General features: G+C 35.9%; 1 protein-coding gene across 1 annotated transcript in view; it reads left to right on the top strand.

Annotated features, from left to right (window-relative positions):
* Nucleotides 1–18,460, top strand: part of SPATA17 (spermatogenesis associated 17) — a 100,165-nt gene extending 81,705 nt beyond the window's left edge. The window contains exon 10 of the mRNA XM_072856961.1: nt 17,885–18,460. Coding sequence (XP_072713062.1) covers nt 17,885–17,965 — 81 coding nt within the window. The 3' untranslated portion in view covers nt 17,966–18,460. The remainder of the gene's footprint in view (nt 1–17,884) is intronic.
* The last annotated feature ends 1,568 nt before the right edge of the window (nt 18,461–20,028 follow it).

Genomic DNA, 20,028 nt, shown 5'->3' on the forward strand with positions numbered 1-20,028 from the left:
TTACCATATCTATGTGAGGAAAAGTTAATAGTTCTTCTTTTCATCTAGTTATAATCTGAAAATTTTTATCTATTCCGTTTACATTTCAAAAAAGTTTCTGAGTTAAGGGAGAAACTGTTGTATTCTAATTCTTCATTAAAAATAAACAAGCAATGGAAATATTATACCTTTAGTGAAACTGAATCTAGTTAGTTTACCCAGCTGTAAATCACTATAAAAAAAATACTTGCATATTTTAAGTTTAATATCATATGTGTAAATACCTTGGAATGACTTTGGTATTTATGTGAGAAGTATCAATATAAAAAAATTTACCAGTCACTATGAATTTAATCAACAATGATGGGTTCCAATGTAGCCGGACAGTCAAGGGATCAAATACGCTAACTTTAATCTTTAAGTTGTCAAAACGCTCACATATGTTTGTATTTACTGAGGCAGAAATGATAGCTTACAGCCTTTAATCGGTATTGGAATTAGTTTGCATATGCATTTTAGAAAACTGACTTTAATGACAGCATTTAATGTTTTCTTATTTGCAAAATTCAGGAAGTGACATTTTAAGATGTTCCTTCCTGATAGATTCTTTCCTCTGATGCCTTATTATAGGTGAATTACAGTATGACTGCATCACTGTTTCATTATTTGCACAGGCATTTTGGCCCTAAACAGAATTTTATTATCTACAAAGCATAAAAATACCCAGTACTGCAAAGAATTAATTTAGAGAACCTAAGCATATTGCACAGAACATAAAGTTGACCTTTACCGTCTACAGCTTTTGGAATGGAGTGGGATGTGGAACACATCATAGATTTAATGTGGCACAACGCTGTCTGCAGAAACTTGGGTGGGACTGTGACTGCCTGCCCATTGCACCCGATGATTGAATCTGCTGTCACCAGCATCCTGATAATAATGAACATTCAGCTTAACGACCGTGATTATGATTATCATAATTGATGTGCAAGTGCAGTGTGTGGGGATCATTACAGCTGAACTGTACAGCAGAGAAACATGCCTTAGTTATGGATAATTTTACTTTTATGCATTGATTGGGATAAAATATGCCTTTCAAGTTCAACAGGCCAGCTTGATATAATTTTAGGAAGATTTCTACATGTATGAATTGATGATTGTGAGCTTCCTGCAAAACAGTCATTCTAGCTGTTTGTTTTGAATTGTTTCATTCCATTAATAATGGGAAATAAATAATTAGACATTGTTGAGTGGAAATCACTTATAGAGTACCGCCAGCATTAATCAGATATCAAGTTCAAATATTTCTGATTGTCATGGCCTTGCCTACGCTAGGAAAAATAGCCTTTTAATTCGCCACCAACACAATTCTATTTTTGGAGGAGCAGTAGAAATTGGGCTGTAGTCAACACTACTGGTATTTTCACACTGTATTGTGTAGCCGTTAGAGCAGGCAATAGCTGTTCCTTATATAAATTATATCGCTTCTATATTTGTCACCAGAGGCAGAGAATTACAGGCTCAAATTCAGCCAGTGTAGATAAAGGCACGATCAACAGCTTCAGTAGATTTTGTTGGACAGTGGTTCCATTCAACTGAGATTATATGAAGTTGCAGAAGTACTTAATTAAATCATGACATATATAACAGATAAACACCAGTGTGTCTAAGTATTTTAAGCCAGAGTTTATATAAGGAATGTTACGACATAAGTATAATGCAAAGTGTAGGGTTTCATTGATTTATACTAGGTGTAAATTTGGCTCTTTGTCCAAGAACTGGCAGAAATTTCCTATCTGGGACAATAGAGATAACAGACTATGGAAAAAATTCTTAATCTTTGACTTGCTTTCTACCATAAAGAAGATTGTAAGGATCAAATATCTATGAATGTCTCAACTGCATAATTCCTCTCATGTGACTTCACTAAGTTTGGACTTTCTATGATGAAAAAGAGAACCCCCTGTGTGTCTGAGGAATTCATCCTATTTTATGTAGTCTGCTGCTTCTGAATGTTCAATAGCCTCTGTGGTTTTCATTGGCACTCACATTATGGTCCAAGTGGAATCACATTATCAGGTAGGTCTGTAATTTCCAGATATGTGGGAGGAGGTCCACAAGGAGAACCTAATATGGCCTGAAAATCTCAGTGCATTAGAAAGTGAGTGTGACTCTTCTATGTGGCCATGGCCAACCCATTTTCTTCCACATTTTTCTGACACCACTGTGTCCTGTGGTTCCACAGCAGATTTATCTTTGGTATAGTATTACTGCAAGGGAAAAATAGGGCGGGGGTGGGGGGCTGGGGTGTCATTTCTGCTTGAAAATTAGTTTAATCCCTTGTAGGACCAACAACATAGTCACAACAATCATGTGTCTAGTGGATGATGTCATTACGTGGCAGAATTGTTTGATACACTATTCATGCTTTTCCATCCCTGACTATACTGAAATTTAAATAAAATTCACCTTAACTCCATTTTTCCTAACCTTGCAGTGATTGGACTTGAGATAGGTATAATGTATGTGTGAAGCTTTAAACTTTTTCTCTCTGATTGTGACTCCATGACAATTTTTTTAAAGGAATTTGCTAGTTTTCTTTTCATTTTATTTAGGAAAAAAAGATTATGCAAGAATAGTTTCTAATAGTGTGATGTTGGCTAATGAATGTGCATCTGTACTATCAGCCTTATTACATGTTTTAAAACTTTTAAGGCCATATTTACTAGTATGGCTTGTGCCAGAAGTTACTAATATACAATGAGAAGAGCTAGCATATTTTGAATATCAGATTCTTACTTCCCCAATCCAACTGCAATGTTTTTTCCTAGGCAATGCAGAGCTGACATAATGTGGCAGCCAGAAGTGACTCTATTGTAGGGGAATTATTAGATGATCTGTAAGAGTTTGCTTGTTACACTACCAGTTTCCTCATGAGCCATGTCAGGGATAATAAGGGTTGTTGCCAAAGTGTGTTGCACTCCAGCAATCCCTGGCCAATGACATGGCTCCTGTATGATTATTACTGCTGGCATGACTTGATGTGTCTATTCAGATGCTCCAAATGGACCCTTAGTTTGAGTTATCAACTATCTGTTTCCAAGATAAGGCTGCTTCCTCTCACTTTTCTTCCTATCCCAAGTCCTGCACCAAACCAAATCATTTAAACTCAAGGATCTGGTCCTGCAACAATACATCCTATACTACTCATGAAAAGTCTATCTTTTGTACCCTGTAGCATATATTTTCTGCTCTCAGAACAACCATTGTGAGTCGAAACGCTGCTGTGTCTTCATGTGAAAATCAACTTGAGTAATTCCCTGCCTCCACATAGGGCAATTCCCACAGCAGCATTACTCCTTGGAGCACAGGCATTTGGCTACCTGGTTAGGTAGTACAAAAAAAGAGCAGTGTTGCCCAATTTAATGTCACAGACCAGCTTAATAAGCAAGTGGTCTCTGAAACTGGGTAACAAAAAATGGCTTAAAGTCACTTTTGCAACTTCTACTTCTGAATTTTTGCTTTTTTTAGTAAATCTCATAATATACTGTTGAGAAGGAAGTGTATTAAAAGGCAGGAGTAAGTCATATCCAACAGTGGGAACACCAGACATTACCTCTCATTCACAGGACTAGAATGAAATATCTCTCATTATAAGATGCACCCATTCAGTCTTCCAGGAAAGCAAATGACAATTTCAACTTTTGGCAGTTGACATAATGATTTTTCCAGATTCCTTACTGAATGACTGTGTCATATTTACAGAAATACATTTTGTTATGAAGATTACTTTCAGAGCTCCCATTGGAAAAGTTCTTGAGCTGTAGATTGTTTCTTCTGAGAAAATCCTTAAGGTCACCGCTGCTGGGCTGCCTTTGAAAAATGCTGCTCTTGATATATGTAATGTAAATGATTATTAACTATCAACAATCTTTCAAATTATTTTCTTAGATGTAGAAAGAAGGTAAACACTGTGAAGCAAATTAAAATATACAAAATGTATTCCTGGCTACTGTTTAACTAAATGTGGAAAAGAATCTGTGGATAACTGGAAGGCTGAAAAGAAAGGTTGGAAAAACTTTATGGTGAAGGTTACTGATGAGTTACAGGGTCTGATTTTGAGGGAATACTACAAAGTAATGACTGAGAAGAGTCAAACCATTCAGTTATTTGCATAAGAAAAGATACTGTCACCACTTTTCTAACCAAATCCATTGTAGTGGTTATTTGTAAGGGTTTGTCGGTAACTAGTTGAGTATTTTATAAAACCTGATTTTCAGTGCTGTAATTTCTCAACGGGAAAATGCAGTCCCTTGATGATGATCCAAGGCTTTGAAGAATAAATTGATTCGAAAGAGAAAATTAGATGGTACTTATTATACTGTCTAACTAGCAATTCTGTGTCATTTGTCTGTTGGATGATAAATGTCTTGCTTTGCCTACCTTCTTCATTTAATAAAGTAACTTGTATGTTAGTGGCATAAAAGAAAATCTTGCTTTGTAGTAAGAGCTAACTTGAACAAATATTTCTTTGAGGGGGATATACATATGTTTTAACTCTCTAAATAATTCCCATTGTACACATTGCTTGAACATTTTAAAGCCTCTTGTTTAGTCAAAGTCTTTAGAAATAGAGTATCTTGACCAATTCCTTCAGTACATGCTTAGAGTACATTACAGTAACCTGTGGCAGAGCTTTTAATACAAAAAAATAACCAATTGAGCTGGAAACAGTAGAGTTTGAAGTTACACCTAATTTGTTTTGTTTATATTGTTTTTAGGTGTTCACTATTTGGATATTATTTTGTTTGTTGGAATTAAATTCTCACACTAAACTGGGAAGTGCTTGGCCTTGCCTTTTGATGACAGTTTTGGATGGGCTGTTCAGCATTCTTGGAATTAAGTAGATTTGTTTATATATCTGCCAAACATAATGTATTTCAACTCAATTCAATTTGCCACAGCATTGAATTAAAAAGGCTATATTTTGAAGTCACTTAAAATTCTTTACGGAACATATCTGCAAAAGCAAGCTACTTATTATTTGATAATACTCACCTAGTCCTTGTTTGTGCTGGTTAAATAGAGTTGAAATGAAAGTAACAGAAAGCTTCTCACAATCCGCTAAGAATTACATGGTCCATATAAATGTTGAAAAATGCAGGTATGAGAACTGATCCTCAGCGCCTAGCATAATTGAGATATATCTGTGGAGCTAGGCTAATTTGCATCAGATAAGGATCTGGCCCATAATGAATAGAATCAATATGTAGAAAAATGCTATTTAGAAAGAATGTTCTGAAAAAAAGTGTTACCCATTTTCACAGAAAAATAGACAGTGTTTTTTTATCTCATCTTTAAATGTATGTTTGCTGTGAGTTTGCAATTGAAGTCTAAAATCACAAGCACATATTCTGGTGACTTCTTGTAACAGATACACTTAGGATTACAGAATGTTGCATCTTAAAATGATGCCTGAATGACATTTTGTCACAGTGACCCGTTATGATTGAATAGTTGTATAATTTGTAGTGCTATTAATACCTATAGCTGTTCTGAATGGATTCTAAGAGGTTATGCCAGGTATGTGCCCAAGCTGAGAGAAATACTGCAAGTTTTTGTTGTTTTGAAGATCTCTCCAGAGAGCAAGGGTAGATTATTCTTAGAGCAGTAGGACTTCAGTGAAATAAAATGGATTTTAGAGTAATCTACATTCCCTGAATAGGAAAAATCACAGTAAAAGATAGCTTCGTGCACTTACGTTGGAATGAATGAGAGACTGTAAGTAATACAGACTGCTTGTTGTTTTAATGGTTTGAGGTAAGTAGCTACTGCTTCTTTCTTTAAAATTTATATCATGAATCAACTCTGAATTTGTTTGCTCTATTTTAAATAGTAATATGATATACACTTTGGAACAGACTTCAGTGTTTATTCATTTAATGCAATGAAGAGCTGGTTTCAACATGCCCTTTATAAACTCAGGTTAAAAGGGTGTTCCCTTCTCCATGATAGAGATAAGAAACTATATTATTTCTTCTCTTATAGTTTTTGTTGATCTCAGCATAAAATATGAAGGGAAACTGAAAGGCATATCCACATAAGGAGTTATTTATGAGTAGGTGTATTACCATCTGTTAATATTCTAGAATGAGAGTTATGGAATTATTCAGGAATAACCTTTGCACTTCAAATTTAGACTTCCATTTAAATAACGTTACAAGCTTTGAGTTAATGTACAGAGGTAACAGCATCTAAAGTAAAGGGTATAAAATACAAAGGCTGTGATGCCCACAGTATCTGTTTCAGAACTGTATTGGTTTTGTTTTCCATAATGAGACTATTTGAGTAGGAATTTACATTTTGACTGTGATAATAGGAACTAATAATATTCCCAGCCAGTAGCTTTGAGACATGTTAGGATCCCTCACCTGTAGTTGTATGAAGGAATGACACCATAAGTGGTAAGTGCTTGTCATTAACAACTGAATGCCCTGCTCTTTTAAAAGTATAACTTGTTAGGTATGAGAGTCTCAAACTTGGGGGGAAAAAAAAGAAAAAAGAGGAACAAGAAGAACATTGCATATTAACAGACTTTGTACACTAATGCGAAGCTGCTTGATTGAGCAGTGTAGTGTCAACCATGTCTTTCTTCTAATGCTAAAAGTAATGCACATAGACAGAGTGACAATCAGAGTACAGCCTCCCATCAGCTGTAATTAATCTTTTAGTTAACAGAGACTAGAAAAGCTTCTCATCAGCCTCTTCTGAAGTCTGAGGCACCCTGGTTTTTGATGTTTGCATTCTGAGTAAAATTGTCCCCACCAGTTCTAACAAATTGAAACACCAGGCTAATTATGGCAGCTAATGAAGTGTGTGGAATGGTCACAGCTTGTTGTGAAACTGTTCCTTCAGCTCAGATTAGAGTTTCATCAATCACTTTTTTAAACTGATCCAGAATTGCTTCTGCCCAGTGCTTGGCATTTTTAATGCTGTTTCTGTAATTGGTTTTTTCCCCAAAGCTTAGGCTATTTTTTGAAATATTACATTCTCAGGATAGGACTTACAAACTCCAGTTTATAAAAAAACATTTCATTATTGCCTCTATCAGCTGATCAAGTGCTAGAAAGCTAATAAAAGAAGCAGAAATATAAAATTTGATATATTGCTTTTAATCCAGCTAAAGGTAGCAATAAAGCATATACACATATATGTATATGAATCATTATTACTGTGGGCTGGATGTATACTGCAATCTCATGAGACATGGTTTGTGGGCTGGATGGTTCAAATCCCACTGAAGGACCTAAATGAAATGAATGAGTTGGTCTTAGCTTATTTCCTAGTGGATTGTGGTCCTCCATATATCACTCAAAGAGTTTGGCATGATTTGTAGTTTTTGCAGATGCCCAAGCCTTTGGCAGAAGGAAGACCAAAATGTGTTGCTATTTAAAGAATTTCAACACTTCAGGTCAAATCCAAAGTCCTCAGAGAAGTATGGGAAACTTTACAGTATAACTTATACTGCCACTACACTGTCAATGAATAAATTAGCATATAAAACATTGTAAAAATTCCTAGTTCCTGTTCATTTATAAGATATAATAGTACTCAGCTATACATTGAAAGTTCTGCATAGACATTAAAGACATAGATGTTAAAGTTTAAGGCTAAATTCTTTCCTCAATGTGGACAATGGAGTGTAGAATTTAGTTTGGAAGTTATCCAGCTGAAAAATGAAATAAACTTTTGCTTATGTACTACCAGAGAATGTTTGCACAAGTTGTTACATGTAGTATATATAACATGTATTCATATCAGAACCAAGACAGCATGCTTTTAGTTTTTGAAGTGTTCAACAATCTGTTTTTTAGATTTGTGCTAATGTGTAATCCATTTCATTTTTCTGAACACTGTTGAACCTGAAATAATGTTTGGCTATAAATATAAACTGTTCCTCTCCCTGAAGTTTCTTAATCAGCAGCAGTTTGACAGAACTAGTTTCATGTCAATGCCAAAACAAATCTGTGGCACCAGAGTGAATAATCAGTGTTGCTGATGCTATTCCTGAACTGTATCAAAGAACTGGTGGCTTTACACAAGAGAAAGTGCCATTGAAAAATGAAGACAAACATGACACACAAAAGTTATGTTATCATATATGAATAAATATGGACAGAAAAAATACTAGGTATTAGCCTAAGAGCTATTGTTCCAGTTTTATCGATTAGTGCGAACATTTGTGAACACTGGATGGGAGATGAGTAGTTTTTCTAGTGTTAGCTGATCTCCAAAGTAAGCTGCCTACAAAATGAGAAAGGCCTTTTCCTCTTTGGTCACTTCAATCTCTTCTGAAGATAGCTTATATTTATAAAACAGGAAAGCTGGTTTTCTCTTTAGCTTTCATCACTGCTGGGGCACACTGCTGACTCATGTTTAGCTAGTTGCCCACCAGGAGCCCCAGGTCCTCTTCTGCAGAGCTGCTACCCAGCCTTTCAGCCTCCAGCCTGCTTTGTTCCTAGGGTTAGTCTGTGCCAGGTGCATTTGTCCATACTATATTTTGTGAGGTTCTGTCAGGCCATTCCTCTAGCCTGTCTACATCACTCTGAATGACAGCCCTCAAGTGTATCGATGGCACCCATTAGTTTGGTGTTGTCCATGAACTTGACGAGAGTGCATTCCGTCTCCACCTCCAGGTCACCGATGAAGATATTAAACAAGATAGGTCCCAAGGTAGCACCTGAGGAAATACATTTGTACCCAAGTTCCAGTTAGAGTACAAACCATTCATTGCTACCCTTTGAACCTGATACTCCGGACAGTTATTACATCTATTAGTCTGCACATCTAGACTATAATTTACCGACCTGGTTAAAAGGATTTTCTGGGAGATTGTGTTGAAAGCCTTGCTAAAGCTCAGCTAGAGAGCATCCACTGTTCTCCTTTGATCTGCATATCTAGTCATTTCATCACAGAATGCAATCAGGCTTGAAAGCATCATCCAGAACAATGTCAAACCAGATGAAATCTAACTGGAGTACTGGTTTTGCTGCATATGCCAAATACAGTGCAATCAACATGCCTTTTTTAATTATTGATTCTAAATGATTACAACTTATTTTTGAACAGATACAACTTAACCTGAAAAGATAAAAAATATTTTCACTTGAGGATTTCAACTCAGAATTTTTCCTCCTTAACTCCTAGTGGCATGATTTTGGCAAGTTAGAGATAGTTGCAACTTGATCTTGGCAGGTTAAACATTTTCTGGATTTAGTCCAGCAGGTTAAAAGTGGTTCTGAGTTTGTCTTGGCAGTCAACACTTGGCACTGGCTTATTTTCAGCTGGAAGGAGAATGTTGTGGTTGAACAGATTAGACAATGAAAGGGGCAGCTTATAAATGGCATAAGTCAAGATATTTCTCCCTAAGTGCATTATTTTCTAATACAAATCCTGTTGCTAGCACAGTGTGTGTGATGGACAGGACAAGGAGTTGGTTTAAAAATACAAGCACTACAATAAAAATATGTCCTTTACTTTTTCATCAGATGCTTTTAATACTCTGTTTTTCTACACACAGGACTGTAGTGTATAGTTCCACCTCAGATTTAATAACTTCATAAAAGGGTTATGTATTACTCAGCAGTGTGTTTTCATACTTGACAATGTTATTTATACATCTTAAATAAATTAAGATGAACATCTACTCCCTTCTTCAAAAATATTTTGTTAAAATACCCTGCAAGAAGTAGGCATTTGCATGAAAATAGCAAATAAACACCTCTTGGGATTCTGAATACCTACTGAACTATTGCAATGGCACATTTGTTTTTTAGCCCAGATTCAGTAAAGTTCAAGGGTATCCAAGTATGAAATAACTTGTGGAGAAATTCACATTAGTTTCTTAATTTAATTTACTTGTAAAAAAAGGCTATCTTAGTTGAAAAAATAAAATATTTTCTTTGGCAATTTTGGTTCAAATACAGACATTCAGAACAGAATTTGGGTGATGTTGTTTCATAACATTGACTAAAGTACGGTACAGCATGCACTGTAACTTTCTGTGTGGTAAACTATGCTTTTAATATTGATACTGGCTCTGAATATGTCTAAAAGTACCTAAAAAGTGTCTACATAAAGGTGATTTATTCTTCTTCAGTAATTAGCTTTATTCACATAAATAAATTCATTATCTGAACAGCTATTTGTAAAGGAGAATATATTTCTTTTTAAAGCATTGCAAAGCTAGTACATGTTTGGGAGGAAGGACCAGACAGTGTCTGGCTTGCAGATCATCAATAAATGGCATAAATGAAGTAAGAGGGTACAGCTGGGAATTCCACCCTTCCTTCCCCTTAGGTTACCACAATGACTGCAGGGTACTAAGTGAATGTAACAAATGCAAATTTGGACCACAAATCTTCATTGCTGGTTATATTACACACGAAAAAAAGGACAGGCTAGTTTCAGATCCCAGGTTAATTTTAGAGAGACAATACTTACAAGAAAAAGTAATTCACTGGACCAAATCCTTCCCCTTTTTTCCGTTGTCCTTCCTTTCACAAAACTTCCATCAAAGCCAAGAGATAATTTACTTTTGCTTGTGAAAGAGCACTGTAAGGGTTGACATATTTGTAATCCTTAATGAACACAGCTATCGCAAAATATCTTATTCATTTAGAAATATTTGTGCTTTCCTTGTACAATGGCTCAAACTATTGCATTCTCAAAAGCATTATTATTTTCTGTCATGTCATAGCTTAATTTGTGCAGCTATGGAAGGGTGTAGGGGGATATGCTTTTGTTCCTTTGTCCAAACTGCTTCTAACCATGCAGGAGCGGAAACAGGATCTTTTCAAGGCTAGAACACATCCTCTCCTGTGTTGCACAGATGAGGACAAGAAGTTTTAGAGCTTGACTTGTGTTAGCCAGTTATCTCCGAAGCACAGATTAACACAGTTTAGCTGCTGAGCTAAGAAAGCGAACTTCAGTGAGCACAGATTAGCAGCAGAACACTTCCTTCTCAGAATATTAGAGAAAGGGAGGAATAAAGTTATAGTTTCCATGTTAGGCTGTCACAGAGGAGCACACACTGCTGTGCTGCTCATACTGGACACATCATGCAGGAAGTATCTAAACCTATGTGATTATCAGATCAGTGGTTTTTCAAATTCATGAACCATAATTAGAAATCTTTCATAATTTCTAGTAAGCGCTGTTTGAGTTTGGTTTCCTCATTTATAATTCCAAAAGATGAAATGTGTAAGAGTCAGTGATAGTTATAAACCTCCATGAAAATTTAAGTGTAATAATAATGTTTGTTACATAAATTAAATAGCAATTAATGTTTTCTCTTTCTGTTTGGAAGACGGCATATTAAAATAGTGTTGTTAGATTTCCTGCTGTGAACATAATTTCCTGAATTTTTTTTACAACACATTATCATAACGTCAATAAAAGACTAAAACTAACAAGTAGGAAGAACTTGCCTGATGTAAGTGTAACACAGAAGGTTATAAAGTTGCCTTTTATGATGGCTATACAATATCATTTTATTTTAAGATCTAATAGCAAGTTGATTCAAAGGGTAAGACTTGAACTTACAAAGTCATTAAAGCAAGTAGAAAATTGCCTTCTACCATAGTCACCCAGTCTTTTTAAATCAAAGAGTTTTATTGTTGTTGATGATGTTTGCATTTGCAGGAGGTAATTAGGGAATGAGTTAGACATCACATTCAGAGCCTTCAAGCTTGTCAAGAAGAACCATAAACTTCACTTGCCAAAAAAAAAAATCCCAGGCAGTTTAGGAGGGAAATTGCAGAGAATAGAGGGAAACAGGATCATAACATTTTAGGTCAGTTTGACCACTGCTGTGGCAATCCGCTATATGGAGAAGCTCATAAGGTCTTCATGGAAGCACAGGTTTCTTCATTGCACTTATCCAAAAGAACAAAATTTAGAGGGTTTAGAATTGGTAGCAGTAGTAGACAGTCAAAGGAGGAGATAGATGATGGCTCCTAGTTCTCCTCCTCTGCATTGTGCTGGCGAGCTGGATAGGGAAAGGTGTAATTCTACCCTCTTCATCACAGCAGTGGTCACTTGTCCACTGTCGCACAGGGAACTCCGATTAGGCACGCTTTTCCCTGGAAGTCAGTATCTCTGCACTGACACAATGAGATCCAGTCCCTAAGGCACAATCCAGGCTTTTGTTATTCTCTCTTATTTGAAGGGGCTAGTTGACCCAATTGGTTAACACATTATCTTTTCCATTTTATAGCCTTAAGTCACAGAAGACCTATTCCTCGTTTTTGGATATTTCTCCACAGCGGAAAGCAAAATTGGCAGTCTGTGCCCACCAGCCACAAAAACAGAGTTACGCCAAACAACTGTGTCCTGAACTTTATGGCTAATTAGCTGTTGAAGCTATGCCCAAGAAATAGGTTCTGTTGCCCATGGGAAGAAGTGTGTAGCCATTATTAATGTCCCAGCTCATATCTTTCAATAGGTCTTATGAGCAGTGCTGCTTAAAGAGACTAAATGTACAACAGGGAATTAAAAATTATAGTACCCCTTTCACTGACTGAAATATTGTAAACTTGTTTCACTGGGGCCAGGATTGGTGTCAATGTACTTTGTGTGAAAAGTGCAATAGAAGCATTAGTATTTGACAGCCCTGGTTGAAATAAGTGAAATTAATGGAGCTCTTTTCATATACGACAAGGCCATGGCACCCCTTTCATGCTGCTTACAGACAGAGAAAAGTCAATACTTTTTTATTACTTGATGCTGACCTACATTCTGCACTACAAGTGCCAGGCCCACTAATTGGTTTCAGTTGTGAGAAAAGTTTGCCCCAAAGAAACACTGGAGCAGATAAATCAATCTTTTTTAGGGTAGCTTAGTGGGTTTTGAGCACTTGAAATGACATTTGTGTTGTATTGACAGAATGGGTTGTTACACTCATTTTGTCATGTCAGAAGGCCCTGTACTAGTTGGAAGTATTGTTAACCAGTATTGATAAATTTGCTAAGAATAAAAGTTAGCTGGATCAACATTTTACTTGTGTAACAGCTTGCCGTTTCTGGTTTGCTTCCTTGTTAGAGACCTCCGTGGCTATTAATAGGTCAGGAGGCTTACTATGACAGCTCAATTTAAAACTCTAATTTTACTAGTACAAGCATTAGGATCATAGGGAATACTTGAATATGACCACTTAGTATTAAACAGAGGGGGTTGTGGACTATGGCTGTACAGTGGCACTTGGCAGTACTGCCTGGTTTTCAAATGAGGTCTGCACATGAGCTGTGTTCCAGCCTTGTGGGGAAAGCAAGATAGCTCAGTGGGCTTACCCTACACTAAGGAAGTAACTACTGCACGGACATTTACGCAGAATTTCCTATTGCATCCTCTAAAGTCTTGATGTGTACCTGTGGACGTTGCTTTAAAGCTAAAGAAAAGTGAGGTTTGTTCCCTGTCTTTACTATTCAATAGCATGAAGACAGAATTAGGATTCTAGCAGCTGTGCCCACTTTTCAGTTATTCCTTTTGCCATTGATTCTTCTCAACAGATATAATTCCAGCACTACAAAAAAGTTATTCTGAAATCCAAACCTTTCATGGATTGGTTTACCTTTTGCATAGCACATGGTGTCATGGTTGACATCATGCAATTATACAGTGTCTTCAGTATCGTTAGGCTGGCTCAGAAGAGGACTCAGTGCTCTGCATCACCGCTATAGGTAGAATGCTTTTCATTAGAGAGGTTATACAATTTATCTTTGAAACATCTTCACGTGCTGCTTCTCCTAACCTCTGACAGAAATCTGCATTCATGCAACCTAATGCAACTTTAAGCTCCATTTATGCAACCAAATCTCTATTTATGCAACAAAATGAAATTTTGTCATTACAGAGAAAGACTATGCAAAGCTGTAAATCAGGTATCATAAGTTTATTGGAAGCTTATTGTTCTAAGTTTATCATGTGCTTTACAGCGTCATAATTACTACAGACTTGGTAGATTTGCTGTAGGAAATTACCTGAGGTGTGTACGCAGGAGCAGTAAATAAATGGTCATAATGGTACTTTTTGGCCTCAAAATCTGAGTAGATATGCTACTGCTGTTTGCCTATTCTTGCTTTGGTCTGAAGCAGCTGACTTGCTACTTCATTAAATTTCCAAAAAGATAATTAATTGTAATTCCTATCTCATTCCAAAGCACATTTTTATATTACAGGAAATTGTACAGTACTCTCAAAATTGTTTGGAAAGAAAGACTGTTAGTGCAAATTTATCACTAGAATATGAGGGAACACATTTTCAAAGGCCTTCAAGCTGGTCTACAAGGTCTCGTTGGTTTGCCAGCGTTATTTGTACATGGTCTGTACTGATGAATGTCTACATACTCAGATGTAAAATATCTTTAGAACTTGCTTTAATAATAACATTCCAAAGACAAACTGTGTGAGCATTTGGCAAGTCTAATCTATTACATCAGAGTGTGCTGATTGAGACAAATCTTTGGCGGCTTTATGTCACCTTTTTTGACTCCATGTTTAGAACTGATGAGCACACATGACAGTCAAGTAGTCAAATACATTGAAAGGGTCCATAGGTCTTGTTAAGCTCTGTCAGTTGAACTTGAGTCACTTACAATTTACTAGAGTGAAAGGAGTCAAAGCTTGACAAGTTTAAAAAGGAAGTGTTATATTAACTTCATTTGGGAATTTAAAAATAGGTCTCGGTCCTGAGAATTACAGGTCTCTGATGCTGAGAATTATATGGTATGATTTAAGAACGCATTGTGGAAAAAATCCATAAAGCTCAGCTCCGTGCTCCTATGATCCTGAGACTGCAAAACTGTAGGGTCAATCTCACCAATAGGTGGGAATTCATACGTAAGCTAATTCATTCCAGCTACCAACAATGAGGGGCTGACAATGAAAATAATTTTGAAGGAGCCTGTTTTTCTCCACTCACAACTTTTGTTCTTGCAGCTTCAAAAGAATTATCTACATAACTTCATAACTTCTATGCTAAGTAGCAATCAGCTTAAATTCAAGATGATCCTGGCAGTCTACCAGAATCAACCAGTAGTGCATTGCAGTGCTTCACTGCACAACTGAAGCAACATTTCACCATCAAATTAGATAGACATGAGAACATGGCTTCCAATTCCTTTCCCTTTATGCTGCTACAATGATACCGTAGGACCGACTCGCTTCAGCACTGTGACGTAGATCTTGCAAGGCCAAGTGGTAGTTTCAGGCCTTACTTTCTCACACTGTTGAAACCTGATTAAAACCTATATCTTCAAATACAGAACTGGCTGGGGTTCTTTTCCTAAAAAGATATTTACATTTTATATGCATACTGTGCAACATTTACCTAGTATACATTCTAAAGTTCTTCAATTAGTCTAACTGTAAAGCCAGCAAGACTTTTATTTATCCATCAGACTATGTAATGTTTCCTAAATGTGGTCAAACATAACTGCTGTCGTCATAATCGGAGCCAGTTGTTTAAATGCTCAGTTGTGAGTATCTAGTGAAATAGCTTTAAATAACAAGATAAACAGTACAGCTGCCAACCCAAAGTAATCTTACACTGAGGGGGCGTGTGGCACAGAAAATTTCCTCTTTGTCATTTTGATTTGAGTTTGAAGCTGGACCTGGGCTTAGTTCCAGCTCAAAAAACTGTTCACTTCAAAGGCTCCTAAATCGTCCCAAGGAGCTAATTCTGGCAGGCAATTGTTTTTGTTTGGCCAGGCATCCTAATAGCAAAAGCCGTCTGCTCCAGCAAATGAAGACTTCTTCAATGCTCAGACTTACCATTCCTGATTTTATCCTGATGTGGGGGGTGTACACCTTTTACTGGTTTCCCTGTCTCATCCCAAGTTCACTGCTTTTTTTGTTAAACTGTACCTAACTGTCCTGCGTGTAAATTAAAAATAGACTTCTTATTTTCAAAATAAAGGATCCTGTATTCTGCTCTGAATTACTGCTTAATCCTAAATTATAGCTGTATTATCTGTTTGCTTTCTTGGCAACTAGAGCTGGTTTTTTTTCTATTCCCGTGAACAATATTAGCCTGGTGAATTTACTGAATTAAATATAACTAGCTTCACTTTAGAAGGAAACTACTTGCAGTTATACTGGAGTTATAATAATATCTATTATAATAATTATATGGACAACTTTTCCTGCAGGAAGAAGGTGCTTGTGATGCCAAACACACAATGAAAATTAAAATACTCTGCCATTCTTAAAGTATAATAAGAAAATACACAAATAGGCTGTTTCTATTGGGTAAGACATTGGGCAGTACAAGGCATAGAGAAACATTAAAGATTAAATCTTGTGAACAGTTAAGCATGGGGCAGTACTCACTTTCACACCACACAGGGCCTATTTCAGTTTGAATGTATATGTCTACCTTGCTATTTTAAGATTTATGCACCAGAATGTTGGAGGAATCATACCAAATAGCTTTAAGTATGAGATGTAAGAAATTATATGGTCACAGTTTGGCAGAATCATACCAAATAACTTTACGTATGAGATGTAAGAAATTATATGGTCACAGTTTGGCAATCCGCAGTGCAGCTGAAACTCAGGTGGGCCATGTCAGCATTGGCATGAAGCTTACCAGAAGTTGTTGTTGCTCTGTCTGTTTATGGAGATTGAGCTGAACTGTGTTCTGCGAGGTAGCTAAATCTAAATTATCCAGGAAGTGATAATTCTGCTTCATGTAATTTTTCAGGAAAAAAAAAAAATCGTTTTCATTCTGTTTTTGAGAGAAAACCAAACCTTTCAAATTGGGAAATGTGTTGAAAAGGTAAAAATTCTGGCTTTCATTAACTCATGGCCTCAGACGTTTTATGAAGACATTGCATTTCCATGCCCTTTCACAGAGCATCATGTTGACAATAGAAAACTGTAGAAAGTGTTCAGACCAACTTCTTTCTTAAAAATTAATCATCAGATCCCGGAAAGCTGGTAATTCATCTGTGGCATGTTACTTTGAGAAGAGGAAAACAATTTTAATGCAAAACTAATATTTGGTATTGCTGATACTATTCCCAGTATTTCAGGGTCAAAGAAAATAATGTTATTAAGAATGCTTTAAAACCTTGATCTTAAACACTATGGACTTGCTAATCATTTACCACAAGGGTTTATTAGTAAGAGGCTAAATCAAACTACTGTTTAGAATACTTAGCTTATTTGACTTTCTTGCTTGTTGGCTGTATTAACATTGTAGTTTTAAGACACAGGTTCACTTGCATTTCTCTTATTCAATTTAGATTTGTAAGCATTTGCATTTTAAAAAATTGAGTGTAATAACCAAGATCTTTTCCTGGAAAAAATGCATTCAGGAATCACCCTGCTTGTATTTTTTCTACCAGAACTCCTAATCAATTTGTTGCCACTAGTACTTATTTAACATATGTTCATTTTTTTACCATTTCTCATGGAGCTGATTTAATATCCATGTTTTAATGTTAAACAAGGTAGAAAAGTTAAAATATTGCAAGGATATCTTGCTGTCTTTAACTTACCTGGTTGCCAGGGAGGATAATATAATGTTATATACCATGATTTGCAAAAGACTATAAAATCTAGGTTTTGAAACAGGAAATTTTTGCAGTGCCTATAGTTACTTAGAGTTTGAAATACATATTTACTTGCAATTAAATAATTCAATTCTTCTGGTCTCCTTCAAAGTAATGTACATATAATAATGTATGTTTCATATACATTATTTTGCATACTTTACATTCTAATTCATATAATGAAATTCAACTAGAAGACAATATTTAAAGCTCTGAAATCCCTTAAAAAAAAAAGGTTAAATTATGAAAGCCAAACTTTTAACACTTTTTTTGTCTCTCTTATTTCTTTAGGACTTTCAAACAGTGTTACCATCGATTGTTCTCTTTGAAAAGTTTGGAAAAACTTATTCCAGAACTGGGCAAATAGTGTAATCGTCCTGTAAACTACACAATATAAGACACCCGATATGTAATCAATAAATCTATTTCAGCAAATGCACAGCAATATGTTGACTGAATGTCTCATAAAGTACTCTTTCTGTAAAGTGATGTATACTATGTCTGAAGTAGTGTTAATTGATTTTGCTTGATCTTTAAGCAATATAGCTTCCAACATTAATAAAAAAAATTTGTGTGTGTGTTTTTGCCAAAACAGAAAAAGCATTATCTTAGGAAAATGATTTCTGAAAATGCTATATTTTATTTAATGTAAATTCTTTAAGATAAAAAACCAGAGTAATCAAGTAAAAGACTTGTAATCACATTCTATTTATTACAGATTTGTAAGTGAGGTTAACACTAGAAAAAGAAAAAAAGTTTAAAAGTTACATCTGTTGGTTTTTTTCTCACGACTATAAATGTATCTGGTTCATCTTTGTTCATCATTTTCAGCATTAGTATACATCCTTTTTGGATATTGATCCATCTCTTCAGAAGGACAGGATAGGCTATTTACATGGAAGATACTATTTTAAATCCTTTTATCTTTTCTGTGGGTGATACAACATCAGTGTTGAAAAAATAAAGTTCTAACAACATATACACCTTATTATTAGATCAGTTTTTCTATGTCCACTTAATTTTCTTTATCAATAGCTGTGTATTTACTCCTAGTCCCGTGTTAAGCAGACTGATATGTGGGAACATAATCATGTGATGCTTGGCAGAGAAGAACACATTTGATCACACAAAACTGATACTTGTTTGCTGTGTTCACTTGCATGCAATCCTGCGAAATATTGAGTATCTTCAGAACCCATTAACTTCAAAAAACTCAAAGAATTTAGCATCATGGGAAGACTTCAGCATTTCTTAAGAGCAAATCATAAGCTGATTCTTAAAATTAGGTGAGTGAATTTTTACAGGAGTTGTATGCTGAATTCTCTAGGATACCATGTTTGCTTTTCATATCATTTGACTACATTGGAATCAAATATATCTGTTTATAATATTTTAATCTGTTACTCAATGGTAGGCTTTTTATTACTGAATTTTGTTATGTGATTCTTTTGTCCTCTACAAACGTGCAGAAAACCTCCATCAGATGTCTGTTTGTATGAGTACTTTCTGAACTAGGAGTCACAAATTTCACTTCTGCAGGTTTTCAGCTGTCAGACTATGTGAAAAAGTTTTACTGCTATCATACACAAGAATAAAAGCACTTTCAGTTCCATTACGGTAGGTTATGGGTGCAGGCACCAGGCTGTAGTGTTGTTACTTTTTGGAGTTTGTCATTTTCAAGCTTTGAAAAGTTTATTCTTCTGCATGGCAATGAGAAATTAACTCTGCGAAGTGAGAAGCAGCCACCTCAGTGGCTGAGTCTCCCCGCTAAGAGTTAATCTGATCAAATGTATCAGAGTGCTTTAGTTGTTTGTGGAAGGGATTGAACATGAGACACTTGTGCAAAACTGTTGATGAATAAAGATGCCACAGTAATTTTTATATGTGAGAGCTATCTATTTGATTGCTTCAGCTTTAAGGTAGTTCATCACAGTCATTCACCCTGTGTTGCCTCTTTAACTTCCTACCACAGTTTCCCATCAGTCCGATTAGAAATGGCAATGCCTTTATCAGATTAATCTTTCTTTCTCATTCTTCCTTTCAGTATCTCTGACCCCAGGACAAAACAAAGCCTACCACGCAGACCAGCACCGCACTGGTGGTAGTGCTCATAGCTAAGGGTCTGAAGCACAGATGGAGGTTAAAACCAACACGTCTGATTTTAATTGTTTGATACAAACACACTTTTCCTCCTCTTAAGGAAGAAAAAACTTTCTCATTACTAAGCAGCTACCTACTTCCCAGAAACCTTCTTACACAAAAACAGGTCTGTTCATTTTATTACCTAAATAAATATCCACAAAATTAATAAAGTAGCAACCACACTACCTGCCAGGTTTGTGTCTGGGGGTTCTTTTGCCAACTGTATTTCATAGGGAATCCAATACTTTTCTTTAACTGGAGTTCACATAGAATTTATGTCATTCATCAGCATA

This window comes from Ciconia boyciana, chromosome 3 (genome assembly GCF_034638445.1).
Source record: "Ciconia boyciana chromosome 3, ASM3463844v1, whole genome shotgun sequence".
Lineage (NCBI taxonomy): Eukaryota > Metazoa > Chordata > Aves > Ciconiiformes > Ciconiidae > Ciconia > Ciconia boyciana.